This window comes from Micromys minutus (genome assembly GCF_963924665.1).
Source record: "Micromys minutus genome assembly, chromosome: 12".
In the NCBI taxonomy this organism is placed as follows: domain Eukaryota; kingdom Metazoa; phylum Chordata; class Mammalia; order Rodentia; family Muridae; genus Micromys; species Micromys minutus.
In genome coordinates, this window is record NC_137981.1 from 16085628 (window position 1) to 16101334 (window position 15707).

A 15707-nucleotide genomic window follows, 5' to 3' on the forward strand; every position below is an offset into this window, starting at 1 on the left:
ATTTTACACCAGTGTGTTCTGAGTTCCCAGTTCTGTGTACCCCACAGCTGATCTACTCCACTCACTCTCTTACGCTATTATCTGCCTTCCTAGGCAATTTACTTTCTACCTCTCAGGCATGCCATCATTTTAGATTCAGTAAGATAATCAGGAGAAATAGGGTGTAATGGCTATTCGAATGAGGTGTAGTTCAGACAGACTTTATGTGCCCAAGCAACAGAACCCAGAATCTTGGTTTCCTCACAGCTGGTCTTGTTTTTCTCCCATTAAGAATTTCACATGGAAGTTCACTGAACTAAACAAGTAGAAACGGGCACGTTTGCTAACAGACAAATCCTAACTATGGAGCGATTCAAGATTCACCATAAATTTCTAACCTTTTCCTTAAATTATTTCGGCTTCCCCTTATCTTCCACATTATCTTCCCCACTAACCTAAGTGCGGCTTTATGACTTATTTTGACCAATGATTAGTGAGAGAAGTTAACATGTATCCATTTGGGAAAGAGCAGTGCAGAATTCCTAACAATTCTTCATGCTTAGTTCGAGATGTGCGGGAGGGAAACTTTATGGTGACAGTAGGGCCCTCATACGGTAAGGCTTGGTCAAACATCGTGGGTGGTACATGCCTTTAACTCCAGCACTCAAACCTGGGTCAAACGGACTGGTCTACTTGGCAAGTTCCCGGCAGGCAGAGATACGCTGTGAGAAAGATACATTGTGTCTTTTAGACAAGAAAAAAAAAAAAAAAAAAAAAATCCAGCCCCAGCATCTTAGGATCTTAATGATTTACAATGAACAAAGCCCCTTGCGGGTTATTCTGGACACAAAGTAACGAGAAATAAAACCCGAGGTTTTGGCCCTGCCCTGAGTGTTCAGCTTTGTTTAGACTCATTTATACGGTCGTTGAGTTTCTCGGAAGATGCAGAATGCAATATCCAGGTTTCCAATTACAGCGGTAAAAGCTGGAAGACAGCTAATTGCTGGTTTCCTCCTATAGTTTCTTTGGCCACTACGTCCCGACTTTGAAGAAAAATATTCTTTTCTCAGAGCCCTTCAGACACGAGCCCTTCACTATTCCTGCAGTTTGATTGGGGGAGAGAAGAAATGGAGGAGGCCCAGATTGCGTTCTCTCCATTCCAGAGCCTGATCCCAGAACTGTCTCCACCCACTAATACTAACACGTAACTTTGTCATAGGGCGACTATTACCACTCCCAAGGTGTCACAAACAGAAAGGATCTGCAGCTGGCGCCACTGCAATGTCAAGGCAAGCCAGCCAGGCTGCGCTCTAGCCTCACTGGTACCTGGGCTTGCCTGAGCCCGGAGAAGCAGCATTCTCTAGGGAAAAGAAGCCTTCTCAAGTGGGAACAAAAATGATGTGAGGCGAACACCCATCCTGGGCACTATGTGAATTTGGGGTGAGTTCTCTCAGGCCTAGTCAATCTCTACTTTCAGCAGCTACTAAGCTGCCCCCTGGTGCTATTGGGATCCACCGTTTTCCTGGGCTTCCCCCCTTCTGCTCTCCCCCCCCAAACCAACCGAGTCTACCATCTTTGTACACTTGCAGAGGTCATAAGTGGTGTGGGCACAGTACAAAAAGAGCTTCAGCGACCATACCGCTGCAGGGATCAAAGGCCCGCCGGGGGCGGCCGAAAGGCTGAGCCTGCGCAGTCCTGCTCCCGCCTTGGAAAGGGTGGCGGCCACGCGGGCTCGGTCCACCAGCGTGCTCGCTAGAGGCGGGAAAGTCTTAGGTCGGTACCCCCGCCTGCCTGCCCAGCCAGCCTGTCCTCTCCAGCGCCCGGCCCGGGGGGGAGGGGGCGAGGAGGGCCGGCGCCTCTGACTCATCATCTCCAACCCCCTTCTCGCGCGCGCTCCAAGTCTCAGGACTTTGAACCTGGGCGCTCGCGTGAGGGGCGCGGCGGCAGCAGCTGGGGACACGCGGCTTGGCCAGACGCCGACCCTCAGCCTTGGCCAGTACCCGCAGCTCTGCAGGCAAGAGGGCTAGAGACCTGCAGCCGGTGGCGGCGGCCTGGCCGCGGTGGCGGCGCCTCTGTGCGCGACGGCCCTCCCGGCGCCTCCCCGCACGCGGGGCCAGTGGTCGCGTCCGGGGAAACTCGGCTAGGCCCTGCTCCCAGCGCCTGGCGTCACTCAGATGCACAGCGCCCCCGCCGCCGAGGGAAGGCTCTTTATTTTGCAGTAGGTCACGAGGTAGCGGGGCATCCTGGGATTTGTAGTCTCTGGTCGATCAGACAGGACCCGGATCCAAGGGAGACCTGGAGCACAACCGACGCGGATTCTGGGTTGGCTGTTGCAGCAGCCGGGCTTGGAGTGGATGGGATTGTGAAAGGTGAACACTGAGATGAGGCAGATGTGAAGCTGGATGGAGAGGCAGGGAGGAAGAAGGCGAAGAATGCAAGGGAGGAAGCTGCTTGACGAGGCGTGAGGTGAGGGAGGTCTCTAGTCCAGATATTATCTTCCTCTAGTGGGGAAGAAAAGAGAAATGGGCCTGGTTTGAGAGGAAACTGAGGGCACTCCTCTGGGCTTCATGCACATCTTGGGGGGAGTCCAGTTATAGTCCAAGGGAGATGCACGATGCAGAAGTGCCTTTGGCGTGGGACAGTGGCACCTGTCTTGCCCACTCACGCATCCGTTCTATTTCCTGTGCTAGCCACCACGGGATCATTCTCCAAACCAGATACCTCCTCCGCCTCAGAGAGGCCCTGAAAACAGATGTGAGCAAATTTTAGGGTCAGCAAAGAGGAAGCCCTGGATAGAAGCAAATCTCTTCCAGTTTTCCCAGTCTTTCCAATAGTACATTATGGCAGCTTTCTAATGTTTATGCACGCCTGTAGCTCGAGCCATGAAATACCCAGTTCCTTCACAAACATTAGGGAACTAACGTCCAATGCCAGAAAGCCAGTTTCAACCCTTCATTTTCTTACTGCCCCACCATTGGTCCTTAAGTGCACAGACTACGACCGCCAGATGAAAAGTTAGCTGGAAGCTAGCTGCTTCGTGTTTCCCTCCCTGCACCCCCTACCTCCTGTAGCTCCTGGTATTGCAGCCTTGACTTCTTGAAGTATCCAGGCGTCCGCTGGCTCAGCAAGAATAGGGCATATGTTGAGACCAGCACTCCCCCTAGGGCGAAGGCCTCGGCGCTGAGCTCTAGCACCAGCAACCCTGTCAACTGCAGGAAGCAGGGTGAGGATGCTTTTGTGGGTTCAGCCCCTATCTTGTGCCCTTTCTCCTTCATTTCCCAGTACCTGGGAGGAGTCGGTAGAGGCAGTCCCCAAAGCTGTCTTCGTCACCTCTATCACCACCGCAATGAAGCCCAAGATCAGGTTGAAGGTGTTGGATATCATCATGGCCCGCACCTACCAGTGAGCCAACTCAGCCCTGACCAGCTTGGGAGATTCACTGCAAACTCAACCCCCTCCCCCAAAACCTAGCTGAAAACAAAACTCAGTAATCCCCGAAACTTGGGAGGCTGAAGCAGGAGGATCAAAAGCTCAAGGTCTGATTGGGCTATAGGATATGTTCAAGACCATCCTGAGTAACTTACTGGGGGGGGGGGGGGTTACTTAACTTTAAGCCCAGGGCTAGTGTTTGCTTATTGTACATGTGTCTCTGGGTTCAGTCCCCAGCGCCCCCCCCAAAAAACAAGCAACTAACACATTTCTGCTCCTTTTTTCCCTACCTTCAAACAGGATCATTAGCTTTCTAACATTCTCACTCTCTTGCTTCAGTCAGGGACAGACAGCTAGGAGGATAAATCACTTTGTGGGTTGAGGGATGCGTGCGTGCGTACGTACGTACGTGCGTGCGTATGCGCATGCCTACTGGGAGAATGGGAGGACGGCTTGTATTTTCTCACCTTCCAGATACAAGGTGCTCTTCGAAGCTCAAGGGTGATAACGCCAGTGAGGAGACCCTAAATGTTTAGAAGGGCACACTGTGAACTCTAGTTCTGTTAGACAGGGGTCCCCAGGACCTTCCTTTCGCCCTCCCTTATGGTGGGTCATACCGAGGCTCCAGGCCAAAGTGGCAGTGCTGTGGCCAGGTGACAGGCAGAGGTGAAACACGAGACTGAGATAGTGAAGGGGACCACAGCTACCGCTAGCCATAGTTGGCTCACCTGGAGGCCAGAGCAGGGCAATTAGAGGGAACTATCGGAGGCTTTTTTCCTCCGCCAATGTTTTCATCGTTTAGATGCCATTAATGGGAATAAACGCACGGTAGAAGAAAGTTACCCATGCTGGGGCAGTGTAAAGAAGTGAAATGCCACTTTTTTTTTTCTTTCTGTCTCATTTAATAGTTCACTTACCTTCATGTTTTCCCCAAAGGTAAAGGGAAGCCACTTGGAAATGAAGGGTTTTGCGTTGTTAATTTGTACATTTCTTCTCCCCCTCAACCCCAGTCCCCCACACAGTTTCAGGTGCATGGTATGTGCTCACTGAGCGTGAGTGGAAATGAACTGTGTACAGTCAGCTAAGACCGGGAGCGGGGCAACCTGGCCTCACCGCCAGCACCAATAGGTGTCCGCTGCGTCTGTGTCTTGCCCAGTGCTGTAACTTTTCCAGGCGAAGGCTGGGCCTCTCCTGCCTTGGCTGGTCAGCATTCTGATCCATTGCTCGCTTAACTCTAAGAGTGGTGGATCCTGGGTTGAAGAAATCCATCATGGAACTTTTCAGGACATGGGAACACACAACATCTTTTTCACTGACCCCTCTGCCCACTGCTGATTCAAGGCTGAGGCCCAGAAGCTTTACACCTACCTACTCTGAAGTGGTCGATCCAATGGGTTGGAACTCAGCTGGGTCACAATACTCCTTAGGGGCCTGGTAGCACAGAGCAGACAGTCTTTTCCTGGCAAATAGTCTGTCAGAGAGCTGAGGTGTGGTGGGGCAAAAGTCACTATGATGGCCTAAAGATCCAAGGAGTGGCCTTACGTAGACATGAGCCTCAGTTCAATCCAGTAGCTACCCAGCCTGCCTCAGTATTTCCGCTTCCCATTACCCTATTTCTACCCTTCTTCAGGGTTCACTTACTTCATCCGCTGTGAACAAAATCACCCTATCTCCCCTCCTTTCCATTCAGTCTTTTTTCTTTGGCTTCCTCCTCAAATTACTCACTCTGCCCTAGTGAGATTCTGTGTTACTGTCGGATTGCTCCACCAGGAACCCTGTTTATAGACCAGTTTTTATCCCCCCACCCCCTTTTCTGGCTTTTTTTTTTTTTTTTTTTTTCTGGGCAGTTTCTTTTCCTCAACTCTTTTTTAAAAAGTGGCATTAGGGATCCATCCCAGGGTTCTGTGAACGCTAGGCAAGCATTGACCACTGACCAAACTCACCAGGCCTTTCTCCTCTTTCTTGAAGAATCCCCCCTCCCCCACCACTGGACTTTGACTAGTTTATTAAATGGAGGGACAGCCTTGTGCACTGTGTACTGGAGGTTGTTTCTGACCCAGTGAAGACCAATACCTAGGTGCTAGTCTTGAAAAGGATACTATACCAACAATAATTTTGAGATTAAAAAGGTCCCCATAAGCCTGGGCTAGAATCTCGGTTCTGTCACCTTTTCAGGTCGGTGACCTTGGCTACATCATTGTGCCATTATTTTACCTAATCGCACCATTCCCTGATAAACAGAACTGACAACAATATGTATGTCCTGAAGGGAAGTTGATCCACGGTGGGTAGGGTGCCATTAATGGTGCCAAGAAGGCCATACAGATGTGCTTGCTGTTTATATCACCACAGAGCTTACTCAGAAGCTATGGTGAGAACATTTATTTCCACATTTAAGAAAGAGAAGCCAGCTGGCCTGAATGTATACTTTACTGAGCACATAAAGGGAAGAGCCTGAGGTCTCGAGATGATATATACCTGTGCCTGTGTCCCTGATCTATCTGGCTGACCTTAGTCGAGTTACTTAATCGGTTTCCTTATCTGTAAAGGGAAATTAACAATACCAATCTCAAGGGGTTGCCTTGAGCACGAAGAGAAAATGCTTACGAATTAGCTTAGTCCGGTACACATCGCATAAGGTGGCTGTTGTTATTTATAGCCACCGTAAATAAATGAAACCGAGCCAGAGGATCCTTGGGAGTTGAGGCCCAGGAGGAAGGGAAGAAAGGTAGCTTTCTTCATGAGCAACTTCTGCCCTACTCACTGCCGAGCCAACATCACTGGAGCACTGTATCCACGATCATTTCCTGGGCACCGGGAATCGAAGCTTAAAGGGAACCAGACAAATTGTGCCTGGTTCCTCTCTTTTCAATCACCGAGACAGTTGACTTTATTTAATGACAAGGTTGAGATATAGGCCTTGTGATGAGGATCCCAGAATTTGCAGGTCTGTGGAAGGAGAGATGTTGAACCTCCTTTTTCTGTAAATGGAGCTTATATTAGAGGATTACTGGAAAGATCTCATGCTGCTAAATACGTGAACAATCATCGGGTAAATATTGACTAAATCTGAGTATGCCACTTAGGAGTGTGCAACTACTGTTTGGGCTATAATCGTGTCGAGAGAAAGTAACACATCCCTCTCCTCTCTGCATGTCCCCAGTGGTGAGCACAGCGCCGGGCGCTTGGTAGGCACTCAGTAAATACTGTTGCATTGAAGAGCCATTAAAGTGTCTTAAAGAACGGAAAATAGAATTCGTGGAGCAGGAGCGAGAAGTGTTTATCAAGAACGGCAAAGGCGGAAGAGTAACTTTAATAATGTTTCTTGTACGGCCGACATTAACTATCTCTATAATCGCCCCTCCTCCTCTCCCAAAAGAGAGACAAATTGTAAGGGAGAGGCTTTGAGATAAAACCCCAGGAAGAACTTCCCGAGCCTGTGCATGTTGGGGCAGAAGCAGCGGCAGAGCCAACTCCTTCCCTGGTATGTCCGGGTCTAGGGTGGGAGGGGCAGCCTGCTTGGAGGCTGGGGGAAGGACAAGATGACCTTTCACAATCTCCTCCAGTCCCCTCGAGGAACGGTCTGCGCGCCCCACCCCCGCCCCTTCCTCCTCGCGCGACGCCCCCGGCCCCCCCAAGGCCCGCACCCCCTGGCGGCCGCCTATTGCCGCTCCGGGGGTCCCCCGGCCCGGGAGCCCGAGCGCGCTGCTCGCCGCGCCGCCCCCCGCATGCTAATGGCCGGGCCGCCTCTCGCCGCACACAATGCGGGCCGGGCCGGGGGCGGAGGGCCGGGGAGGGGCGGGGGCCGGGCCGGGGGCGGGGGGGCCGGGGCCCGGCGCATCTCCCCCGGCCCCACGTAACGCTGACGCCCGCGCCGCCGGCCCGCCGCCGCCGCCGCCCGCGCCGCCGCCCGCCGGGGCTCGTGAGTAGCCGCTCCCCCCGCGCCCCCCCGCCGCCGCCCTCCCCGCCCCTCCCGGAGGGGGCGCGCGCGGAGCAGGTGCAGGGGGCGGGGGCGGGGGAGGGGCGCCGCGCGGCCCCGGCAAACTTCGCCCGCCGCTTCGGGGGGCGGGGTGGGGGCGGCGGGGCCGGCGTGAGAGTTGGGGGGGTGCCCTGGGGAGGGGGCCAGGTGGGGGAGCCGGGAGACCGGCACAGAGGGGAGGGCCGCGGCGCGGGGCGGGGGCGCGCGGCTTTGTAGGGGCCGTGAGGCCGGGCGCCGCGGCCTGGGGTGCAGGGGGCCTGGGGGTGCGCGGTGGGAGAGCGGTGAGCACAGTGGAGGTGCGCCCCCAGCCCAGGTGCGGCGGGTGGGGGTGGGGAAGGAGCCCTAACTCTCGGGGACCCGGCAGGGCACGGGGGGGGGAGGGGAGAGGATGGGGGTGCTTCTCTCTGTGTCCCAAACAAAGTGTCACAAAGAGCTCGGCCCGCGGCAGCCGCGGAGGCGGCTGTAACTCTGCTTTTGTTCTCCTGGCCCGGGGTAGCTGAGCTCTGGCCTCCCTATCTCCCAACCCTGCCCCCATTATCCTCCTGGATTATTTTCCACGGGTGGAGTGTGAGGTGTGCTGGTGGAGTCCCTCGTGTGAGATCGCAGGTCCTGCTCTGCTTGCCTACCAGTTTTTGAGAGGGGTGTTTTCCCAGAAGCCCTCCTACCCACCTCCCAGCCTGAGAACTGAGGCTCATACAGGCACTAACTCTGACTTGTTTTAGGGCCAGCGCTAGCCCTCTTTACCCCCCAATCCAGGCTCTTCAGAACTTTCAGAATGGGGTCAAGTTAGGACATGCTAGAACATGGGTCTAGGATAAGATTGTGTGTGTGTGTGTGTGTGTGTGTGTGTGTGTGTATTGTACCTCCCTTTCACCTCTTCATAGTTATTTGGGAGCCAATGACTGAAATTTCATGCTGCCCCCTGTCCCCCACCCCCAGTTCTTTCCCCAAAAACTCATTCTAAAAGGTGTCCAGGTTTAGTGTAGTGTAGATTTGAAACAGCTCAGAGCAGTGAGGTTCAGAGAGCCATGGGGAGACCTTACAATTGAGTTGTTCTCATGTATGTGGTCTTGACTCTGGACTAAATAAGTCCCCTTTCCTTTTTCATCTAGCACTGTGGTTCATATTTGTTAGCTGATTTAAGAGTGGGGAGATTGCCACAGAGAGGAGAAAACCATGTGTTGGGGATGACCAGAGACAGAGGCATAATTACTGCTAGGCCCCAGAGACCCTGATCTTTTGCTACTGAATACTTGACCTTAAAAATTTTTGAATCACAAGATTTGGGGTGGGGAGGGGCCGCCTTCCTGATCCTTTATTTAGTGAATTCTTCCGTAAGTCTTTTTACCATCTGTTCGTTCTCAGTAAGATTTGGTGGTCCACACTAATGCATCAGCTCTCTTAGTATGTAAACGTAATTGGCCTGTTGCTTTGGAAATATTCCTAATTTGTAACGCTGGTCCTGCATCCCTGCAAAATACAAACAGGAACAAGATAACCCCTGCTTCCCACTGCGAGTGGAAAGTAGGTCAGTGCCACTCTCTGGCCAAGGCTCCAGGGTGCTGTTTAAACCTTGAGTATAGAAAAATGTGAGGATTGTCCACAGACAATACATGTCTGACTTAGGTTCCAAACCAGGTCACAGGCACCGTCTCTGTTGATTCTTTTATTGAAAGCAATTTGTGAGCTCTGGTGCCGGAGACCTGGTTTGATGTAGAGATGATGGAAGCCATCTTGACTGGGCCTAGGAGGTCTCGGTGGATTTTACTGATTTTAGGCCACCTTCTGGGGAACTTGCCCTGAGGAGAAATTCATCTCCCATTTGTGCCTTCTTATGTGTCTGTGCTTTCCATCCTGGGACTGCTGCATGCAGAAGTGTGGGGGTTCTTGTTCGGGTGAAGAAACCTTGCCTCTTTTCTCCTCTCTTTGCCTCAGATATTAGGCCATTTTCCTATGACACATGCTTAGTGTTTTACAGGCAGTTTTAGAGGCCCTAGAATCTTCTCAGAATCGGAATATGTGCCCATAGGTTAGTCAGCTATGACCATGCAGTATTCACACACACACACACACACCCCTCCCAGCCATCTGCTTCCTCTGAATATACCAGATTGGCTGTACACCAGGATGTTCCGGGAATCCCCAGGAAAGCAACAGAATGTGATGGACTCAAATACGATGCCTCAGTAACTCATTCCAGGATGTACAAACTGTAACTGTTAGGACATTTCTGTATAGCTAATTACATTTTTTCTAGGTGTGCATATTTTCTATTTTCAATAAAAGGCCACAGTAATTTCTCTGGTAGATACCCCTTCATAGTTTCTCCAAAACCTTTGCATAGTTTCCATATATAATATATATATTAGTGAATTACAGTAGATACACATATAGTAAGTATATACTATATGTATAGTATATACACATATACAGTATGTATATATAGTGTATATACATTATATACATTACTGTATACACACACACACACTGTAATCCACTAATTTCTGTGTCCTCTCTGATTCCAAAATAGCCAGTGTGGCCTCTCTAGCACTTTCTAGCTCTATCTGTGGTATTAAGGTAGCCACAGGGCCATCTCTAGTAGCCCACTGCACTCTCCATGGTACTGAAGGAATGGCCATTTGTTTTAGCATTTCTTGGGGGCCAGAAGAGTCCTGTGACTTAAAACCACACAACTTTGATGTTGGCAGAGACTATAAATGTAAATTCAGTGTAACTCATTTCGCAGACGGCAAGCCGAGAGGATAGCTGATTGCAAGGCCTAGGCTTGCCGTCCCTGCACTCCTTATTCTTCTATTAGAACTCAACTTTATGCAATTGGTAGTGAACCTGCTTAGGTGTCGGTTCCAGTAATTGTCTTTGGAAGACCCACAGGCCAGGAAGGGATGCCTGAATTTGGACCCGTAGAAACACACACATTAAGTCGCGGTGGTTTTCTACTGATATTTGAGCAGGACATCTTGTTAACATATATGTTAAGGCTCTCAAAAGTCAGATTCTGCATGTGACAGGGTGTTTGCCACTTTATAATCTTGCCACATCCACTAAATATTGAAAATAAAAGAAGCTTTGGACCCCCAGTCTTTCTTTTCCTTGCTGATAAGCAGGGCTAACTAACTCCTAGCCCAGTTCTCTTCAGCTAAAAATTTCTAAGTAATGCTTGAGTCCTCATTTTTTCCTTAGTAACCAACCCCTTTCAGTTTCATAGTTCTCATCGTCAAGTTCTTTATCGAGTATTATGTCTGAGATTTAAAAAAAAAAAGAAAAAGAAGCTAGGCCCAAGTTCATCTAGTCTGAACAAGATACAGTTCTAAGTGGAAGAAGGAAGGTAGATTGGATGACTTCTGGTTATCCACTGAAGCCTAAATTCCATGACCTTGCCATCAGTTAAACAGCAGGAAAGCCTCCCATTACCATCCTCTTCCTCAAATCTTCTCAGTCCCGTGCAGCACTTGTGAGGGACAGGGAATTTTAGATGGAGAATTTTAACCCCTTCCTGCTCAGAGCTTGTGTGGATCCCCTATCTGTGCAGATGGCAAGGCCCCGCCCCCCATCCCTCACTCCAGCCTCTTGAGCTCAGAGCCAGTGTAATCCTCCTCTTGTGTGAGGAAGCCTCTCCCCTGCAGAGAGGAGGAAAGCCTGCTTCGGAACAGCTCTGGACAAAGGGGCTGAGATGCCCCGTCAAACCTCAGGCTCCAAGGTTTGAAACGGGGTGAAACCTAAATGGGATTTGCAGTTTATAACCCCTTCCCTAGGCTGGTAGTGCCCCTTAACTTCCAGGCCTCCCCCAACTCTTCATTCCCTCTGTAGCTGGCTCTCCCTTCATGCCCCTCCCCCTCTGTCTCCAGACTCTGCTGCTGGGAGGTGTTTCTCTCCCATGCATGAATGAGTCTCTGTAATGAATGGAAATGAATGGATCAGGAATCCAGGAAGGGGGAGGGGGAGGAGGAAAGACCAGAAGACTGGGTGCCGGCAGAAGGAGGAACCTGGAGGGATTCTGGCTGGCTGGCCCTGGGTCTGAGAGGAGCTAGTACCATTTGGTAACAGTAATATGGCTAGCCCTCCACATTTGTTTATCCAGGGGCACAGCCCAGCGCGAGTGGAAGAGGGGTATACTATGATGACCTCCCACGGTGTGTGTGTGTGTGTGTGTGTGTGTGTGTGTGTGTGTGGTGGTTCTGGACTAGGTGTTGAAAACATTTGGGGGAGGAAGTCTGGATTTACAAGTTGGCAGATCGAGGGATGCAAGTTTGGAGGAAGCGAACAGAAAGCATGTGATATACTTCAAGATCACAGTAGAAAGAAGGGATGGGTTTTAAGACTACATACAGGCTGCTAAGTGGGGTGACTTTACTGCTGAAAGCCAGGGCTCATCTTTCCTCCAATCACTGTCTTGTTTTAGCACCTCCGCACCTGTTGCCTTCATTAGCAGCTTTTCTTCCTCCTCCTTCCAATCCTCAGAACCAAAGAATGTGAAGGGGGTCCATGGAGGTGAGTGAAGTTCTGCCCTTGACCTGCAAAGTACCTTCAACGGCACACCCTCTCCTGCCTCCTTTAAAAAAACAAAACTTCCTATTATAGTAACTTACGTTATTAACTTGGCCCCAGTGTCTAACTTCCACTCATCCCACGATTTCTGGAGGTCAGAGGCACCAGTGTACCTAGGTCAGGCCCCAACCTCCTAACCTACATCCACACTCTACTTTTCTGTTCTACGTGCCCCTGATGCCTTTGCGTTTTCTGCAAATCGGTCTTTTCCACCCTGTCCTCTACGTGCATCCACAGGGCTCACGTCCCCGCATCCTGGTCGGCCACCTCGAGCCTTCCCCACCAGCCTTCGACGGTGAACTGGATCTGCAGCGCTACTCCAACGGACCAGGTGTCAGCGGGACTCCAGGACCCGGGTCGCCTGGGATGGGAGCAGTGGGCTGGTCTGAGACTCGAGCAGGCGAACGGCGCTTCCCGTGTCCTGTGTGCGGAAAGCGCTTCCGATTCAATTCCATCCTGGCTTTGCACCTGAGAGCCCACCCAGGCGCCCAAGCTTTCCAGTGCCCACATTGCGGCCACCGCGCTGCGCAGCGGGCCCTCCTGCGTTCACACCTCCGAACGCACCAGCCGGAGCGTCCACGCAGCCCTGCTGCACGGCTGTTGCTGGAGTTGGAGGAACGCGCCCTGCTTCGTGAAGCCCGGCTCGGGAGAGCCAGAAGCTCGGGGGGCATGCAGTCCAGTCCTGCCTCCGAGGGCCTGGCGCGCCCTCAGGTTCCTTCCTCATCTGCCTTCCGTTGCCCTTTCTGCAAAGGCAAGTTTCGCACCTCAGCAGAGCGGGAACGCCACCTGCATATCCTGCACAGGCCCTGGAAGTGCAGCTTGTGCAGTTTTGGCTCCAGCCAGGAGGAGGAGTTGCTGCATCACAGTCTGACGGCCCACGGGGCTTCCGAGCGCCCCCTGGCGGCCACTGCTACTCCTGAACCCCAGCCTCCACCCCAACAAGAACCCAGATCTGCCCTTGAGCCTGAGTCCGAGCCTGAACCTAGGCCGGAGCCTGAACGTGAGGCAAACCCTGCCCCAACTCCTGCGCCTCCGGAGGAGCCCCCTGCGCCACCTGAGTTCCGTTGCCAGGTGTGCGGCCAGAGCTTTACACAGTCCTGGTTTCTCAAGGGTCACATGCGCAAGCACAAGGCCTCCTTTGATCATGCGTGCCCCGTATGTGGTCGCTGCTTCAAGGAGCCCTGGTTCCTTAAGAACCACATGAAGGTGCACACCAGCAAGCTGGGTCCTTTGCGGGCTCCAGGCCCTGGCTCTGCGCCTGCCAGAGCCCCTCAGCCTTCTGACCTGAGCCTGCTGGCTTATGAGCCACTGGGCCCTGCGCTCCTCCTGGCCCCAGCACCCACTCCAGCTGAGCGCCGAGAGCCCCCAAGCCTCTTAGGCTACCTGAGTGTACGACCTGGGGAAGTGCGACCCAATGGCGAGGGTGCTGACCCTGGAGGTGGCCGAAGCTACGGAGGATTCCGCCCACTGCCTTCGGCTCTTCCCAACCGGGCTCGGCGACATCGCACAGAGGAACCAGAGGAGGAAGAAGAAGTGGTGGAGGCAGAAGAGGACAGCTGGACCCGAGGCAGGTCGCTGGGCTCTCTGACGTCCCTGCACCCCAACCCAGGTGAGGGGTCAGGACAGTCTGCACCTGCCATGGGGACCCAGGCAAGATCTACGGCCACCCAAGGTAGGTACACAGTTATTTTCTCTGGGGGTTGGTGGCATTTGGTTCTTGCAATTTTGTCCAGCCCTTCTTTTCAGAAGACCTGCTTCAATTTCTCCTGGGTTTCTGTCCCCCCACCCCTCTTTGTCCTACTGGAAGCTTTGTGGTTTTTCCTTAAGGGTATTAACTCTAACAAATCTATGTTTCCCCAAAACCTCTTTCCTTTTGGATGTAAAGGGATTCCTGGCCGGGACGAGGCAGCGAGACCCAATAATTTCCCTTTAATGTGTTGCAGAAGAAAACGGGCTGCTGGTTGGAGGGACACGGTCTGAAGCGGGCCGCGGGGCTACTGGCAAGGACTGCCCCTTCTGTGGGAAATCTTTCCGCTCGGCGCATCACCTGAAAGTGCATCTTCGAGTACACACAGGTGAGGCCAGGCATTCTGAGTAGGGGAGGGCTAGGAAGAAGAGAGGAGAGCAACCAGAAGGCTGGAGGTCATGTTTGGCCATCTTTCAGATTGGGGGGGGGGATTTAAATCACCTCGTGGGGAGTCAGCATTTGCGCCTGGTCCTTGGGATGCAGTTTGTAAATTGAGCAAAATACTCGTTTGGGTGTGCGAGTGATAGTGACCCGGTGACCTACTCTAACCCACTCTTCCCAGGGGAGCGTCCCTACAAGTGTCCGCACTGCGACTATGCAGGTACCCAGTCGGGCTCACTCAAGTACCACCTTCAGCGTCACCACCGAGAGCAGAGGAGCAGTGCAGGGCCTGGGCCTCCCCCGGAGCCCCCGCCACCTTCCCAGCGGGGCTCACTGCAGTCGCAGTCGGGAGCCAAGCCAACTCAGGCCTCTGCCACCTGGGTAGAGGGCAGCACTGCAAGTACCCGGCCTCCTTCGAGCAGCACCGGACCAGGGTCCCGCAGGAAGCCTGCCAGCCCTGGGAGGACCCTGCGCAACGGGCGAGGTGGTGAGGCCGAACCCCTGGACCTGTCCCTACGGGCAGGCCCGGGAGGTGAGGCCGGATCAGGGGGTGCCCTTCACCGCTGCCTCTTCTGCCCTTTTGCCACTGGAGCTCCCGAGCTCATGGCCTTGCATCTGCAAGTACACCACAGCCGTCGTGCACGGGGCCGCCGGCAGCCCCGTGCTGACCCGTCTCCACCTTATGTCCGGGCACCATCAGGAGAGACCCCTCCCAGTCCTCCACTAGAAGAGGAGGGCAGCCCAGGGCTGTCTAGATCTGGAGAGGCAGGTCTTGGGGGGCAAGAACGGTAGGGAGCCCTCTTAGGAGTGATTAGCTTAGTAAGCTTATCCCGCAGGAGCGGGGAAGTGCTAGAGGTAGTTGGGTAGAGCAGCCAGCAGGGAGCAGTGTGGGACCCGTATCCCAGCCCAAGGTGGACCAAGAGGTAAAAAGTGGGCAGTGGGTGAAGGAGAGAGGGCAAGCAGTACCCACCCAGCCCAGAGGAGTCACAGTGCCTTAGAAGTGGCAGAGGTGAGGGTCAAAGAACGGGGTCCTAGGGCTGGTAGAGGATGTGCTCCGGTTGAGGAGTCACTCTGCCAGTCTCTGCTGGTCCATAGGCATGAGAGTTTATTTTTGTATAAGGGGTGGGGGTGGGGGGCACTGTACCCTTCTAGCCCTATCAGGGGCCCTTGTAGACGTTGCTATTTTTGGTACGATTCCTGTCATCCCTGTTGAAGAGTCATGTCTCCAATAAACAGGTGTCTTGAGGCACAAGGTCTTGTGTGTCTGCCTGTGTTTCACTCTTCCTGTGCCCTTCATTATCAGTTTGATATGGATGCAAAACTTTGCTGTACTCCAGACTTCAGATTCAGCAAGTCTGGCTGAGGCCCTGAGAACCAGCATTTGTAATAGCCTCGGGTTCTCTTGCACCGTGGCCTGAGGACATCGCTAGATCACTACTGCACCGTGGCGGACCTGTCTGACCATCTCAGCCTGAAGAAGTGGGTGCGAAATGGAGGAGGGACCTTAGAGCTCGTTGAGCTTCCTAGAGCCTGTGTGGGGAGGCATTATCCCACACTCACAGACTTAGTGTTGGGCTAGCAAGGGGAGGAACAGCTACTTTCTGGCCTTGGTTTTTATCTTCTGAA

At 53.0% G+C, this 15707-nt stretch overlaps 2 protein-coding genes across 7 annotated transcripts; one reads left to right on the forward strand and one right to left on the reverse strand.

Annotated features, from left to right (window-relative positions):
* Positions 1-1263: 1263 nt before the first annotated feature.
* ZNF219 (zinc finger protein 219) lies at positions 1264-15333 on the forward strand. Of its 6 annotated transcripts, none has more exons than XM_080925980.1 (5): positions 1264-1419; positions 11808-11896; positions 12191-13625; positions 13897-14028; positions 14263-15333. In XM_080925980.1, exons 2-5 carry the CDS (start codon positions 11891-11893, stop codon positions 14871-14873), a joined length of 2184 nt encoding a protein of 727 aa, XP_080782106.1. In that variant the 5' UTR covers positions 1264-1419; positions 11808-11890; the 3' UTR covers positions 14874-15333. The 6 variants fall into 6 exon arrangements, with proteins under 6 accessions (XP_080782106.1, XP_080782109.1, XP_080782107.1 ...); XM_080925983.1 differs by lacking the exon at positions 1264-1419 and adding an exon at positions 6839-6892; XM_080925981.1 differs by lacking the exon at positions 1264-1419 and adding an exon at positions 7279-7330.
* TMEM253 (transmembrane protein 253) lies at positions 1749-4629 on the reverse strand (the record flags this gene model as incomplete). Its single annotated transcript, XM_080926335.1, has 7 exons — positions 1749-2238; positions 2645-2721; positions 3042-3188; positions 3265-3375; positions 3876-3932; positions 4026-4136; positions 4522-4629. The coding sequence occupies 7 exons, from the start codon at positions 4627-4629 to the stop codon at positions 1749-1751; spliced, it is 1101 nt and encodes a 366-aa protein (XP_080782461.1).
* Positions 15334-15707: the final 374 nt, after the last annotated feature.

Excerpts from the sequence above, each read along its gene's own strand:
- ZNF219 (XM_080925980.1), top strand. Across the intron at positions 13,626-13,896 it reads AAGATCTACGGCCACCCAAG|AAGAAAACGGGCTGCTGGTT; the intron begins GTAGGTACACAG and ends AATGTGTTGCAG. Across the intron at positions 14,029-14,262 it reads GCATCTTCGAGTACACACAG|GGGAGCGTCCCTACAAGTGT; the intron begins GTGAGGCCAGGC and ends CACTCTTCCCAG.